This window comes from Octopus bimaculoides, chromosome 26 (genome assembly GCF_001194135.2).
Source record: "Octopus bimaculoides isolate UCB-OBI-ISO-001 chromosome 26, ASM119413v2, whole genome shotgun sequence".
In the NCBI taxonomy this organism is placed as follows: Eukaryota; Metazoa; Mollusca; class Cephalopoda; order Octopoda; family Octopodidae; genus Octopus; species Octopus bimaculoides.
Window position 1 is genome coordinate 3,030,958 of NC_069006.1, and position 3,087 is coordinate 3,034,044.

At 30.5% G+C, this 3,087-nt stretch overlaps 1 protein-coding gene across 1 annotated transcript in view; it reads right to left on the bottom strand.

The window, feature by feature from the left end:
- Positions 1 to 545: 545 nt before the first annotated feature.
- Positions 546 to 3,087, bottom strand: part of LOC106873900 (uncharacterized) — a 17,059-nt gene continuing 14,517 nt past the window's right edge. Inside the window, exon 4 of the mRNA XM_052976967.1 lies at positions 546 to 1,042. Coding sequence (XP_052832927.1) covers positions 963 to 1,042 — 80 coding nt within the window. The 3' untranslated portion in view covers positions 546 to 962. The remainder of the gene's footprint in view (positions 1,043 to 3,087) is intronic.

The window sequence follows — 3,087 nt, forward strand, 5'->3', positions numbered from 1 at the left end:
CACAAACATACACACACACATACATACATATATATATATACATATATACGACGGGCTTCTTTCAGTTTCTGTCTACCAAATCCACTCACAAGGCTTTGGTCGGTCCAGGGCTATAGTAGAAGACACTTGCCCAAGGTGCCACCCAGTGGGACTGAACCCGGAACCATGTGGCTGGTAAGCAAGCTACTTACCACACAGCCACTCCTGCGCCTATATATTTTTAATATATTGATTATTCTTTATATTTTTGATATGTTTGATGTATTGAATATACTTTTGGAGAAATCCATACATGTTGGGTGATAGGCTGAGTAAATATAAATGTAGATGTGAATTTTATTTGCTTAAATTTGATTCTTAATTTCTACATTATATTTTAGAGAAGAAATATATATACACAGAAATGATAAAATAAGCATTTGATGTCTAAAAACGTTAAAAAAATCAGATGGAATAGTCATGACAGGAACTCACTTTGTTCAATCATAATGGTGCTCACTCAGAGATGGCTGGGGTCTTAAAAACAACAACAACAACAAAAAACATATATTTAGTTTTTTTTCCAATTTAATCCAGAGATTAAAGAGAATTACCAAAAAAAAAAGTTTATTTATGTTTAAAAAAAAGAAATTTTCAGTATATCAGACATTTGTCCCCTTTAGCATTCAAATTACTCTGTTCTAAATTAATTATGCATCATCACATAGCTTTGACAGTGACTGCATAGTTTCAGAATGGCATTATAGGGTAAGTGTGAGAGACAGGATCTGGCTGGTTTTAATATAAAACAGGTAGAATATTCAGGTGAGATTAGGCTGATTTGAATGCTAAAGGGTTAATGGTGGAGAAGATGGTTGTTAACAAGATTACTGTGTTTAGGTTTGAGCTTTAGAAATAGCTTAAGTCAAACAAAAATAAGGCAAAAGCAGTGAAAAAGAAAAAAAAAGTTGAAATACAGGTTTTCACAAAATCTCAGCAACATACACAAAAAGTGCCAGAAGAAGTAAAGAAAAGCTGAATGTAATTCGAGTCCCAAAATCACCTGAAAAGATTAGAAAAAAAAAAACAAAATTAAATTAACCTTTCAGCATTGAGATTATGGTGCTACTTTGTCATGTGATCCACAATTTAAAGGGAGATTACTTTAGGATACTTTTTAGCTTACTTTTCAATTTTTTAAATCCCTTAAGATGTTAGCTAAAAAATTTTGCAATGAGATCAGCAACGAGATGAAGACAGTTACATTTTTAGTAAAAAAAAATGATCATTTGGATAATGAAGAAAATGTTGCACCATGTCATCGGTGGAGAAATGAAGGAAGCTTGAAGAGAAGGGAAAAATAGTGAAATTTTGTCAACTTTACATTGCAAAACTCGCAGCTGCCAAACTTGTGTGGTGTAGGAAATTATTATTTTAATTATTATATTGTTTATTCTTGATTTCTTATTATCATTTACTATGACATAAATGAAACAAGGTTTTATTATTAAAATAGAAAGAATTTAGAAAAAAATATATTTACAATAATTATATACAAAAGAATTAATAAAAACATTTAGAAACTGAAAAGTAAACTAAAAATTAACCTAAAGTAATCTCCCTTTAAATTGTAGATCTCCTGCCAAAGTAGCACCCAGATTATTCAGTAAAATGTAATGCTTATTTATTCACAGTTTTGAATTAATGATGTATTACTTTGTAGTTTGGAGATTTTAATGATGTGATTGTCTAGTTTTAGAATGACATTGTAGAGTATGCATAAGAGGCCAGATCTGGCTGGTTTGAACAGAAAACAAATAGAATATTTGGGCCTGATAAGGTTGGTTTGAATGGGCCGTGACTGCTGAGGACATGCGTAAGCTTGCAAGGAACGAAGCCAGTATGCTCCGCTGGATGTCTAATGTCAGTGTGCATACACAACAGAGTGTAAGCGCCTTGAGAGAATTAATCGAACAAAATTCAAAATTTTAAATCCATACCGCATTCCCAGCATTAACCGGTCTAATATAATTTTTCTCTTTTTATAACTAATTCCAATAGGGGAGGTAACTCCTTGCCATATTCTATGACTATTACAATTATTACTGAAATTTCTAATATTAATTATTCAAAGCACATAAATTATATTATCCTAGGAGCCACTGCAAAGCCCACAATTACTATTGGCAAACCGTGCATTGATATGCCTGCCTTAAAGTCCAATATTATACTACATAGTACTATAAAATATGAACCATAAATAAATTATAAATAATAAATAATGTTCTATTGCAATAGGAATAATTATTTCTAGGAGTTTTTTCCAAAACCCACATGTGTTATATTTAAGTTATATATTAATACATTAATATTGCCTGCTTTAGGACCTAATATTATATTCTATGCACTCCATGTTATAAATTATAAACAATCCTCACCAGAATGGAGATCCATAGTGTGCCATCCTACCTCTAGGATTTTATTCAAAACTGACAATTGCTATTGTCAAGTTATACACTTATATAGCCTGCTTTAAGGTCTAATAACACACTATATTGTACTACAAGTTATAATTAACTCTCCATTATAATTTAATCCATACTAAATTGTGCCTAGATGTTAATGGCAAAATTCCAGCCACTACTTGTAACTTTAATATTTTAATATGGCCTGCCTTAATATCCAATATTATATATCATTATTATTATTATTATTATTATTATTAATATTATACTACAACCAGATTCAATATAGTAAACCTTCTCTTATAAACTGCCCAAATTTTATGCCGAAATATAGAATTGAGCTCCATTATTAAAGATCCTATTATTAGTAGATAATCTGGAGAGTCTAAATGAAATATTTTAAACTAAATTATCAATAATACGCCTAAATTGTTACTACAATGTACTACAGGTTATAGTCAATTCTCTATTATAATTGAACTCAATCCTCAAATGTCACTAAAATTCTAGTAAAGCCCACAACTGCTATTGGTACATTATATACTAATGTGGCCTACTTAAAGACCTAAACTTAATTCATTATGTGTTTTTTGGGGGTTTTTTTGTTCTAAAGAAAGTTATTCCTGATGAAGTGTATGGCAAC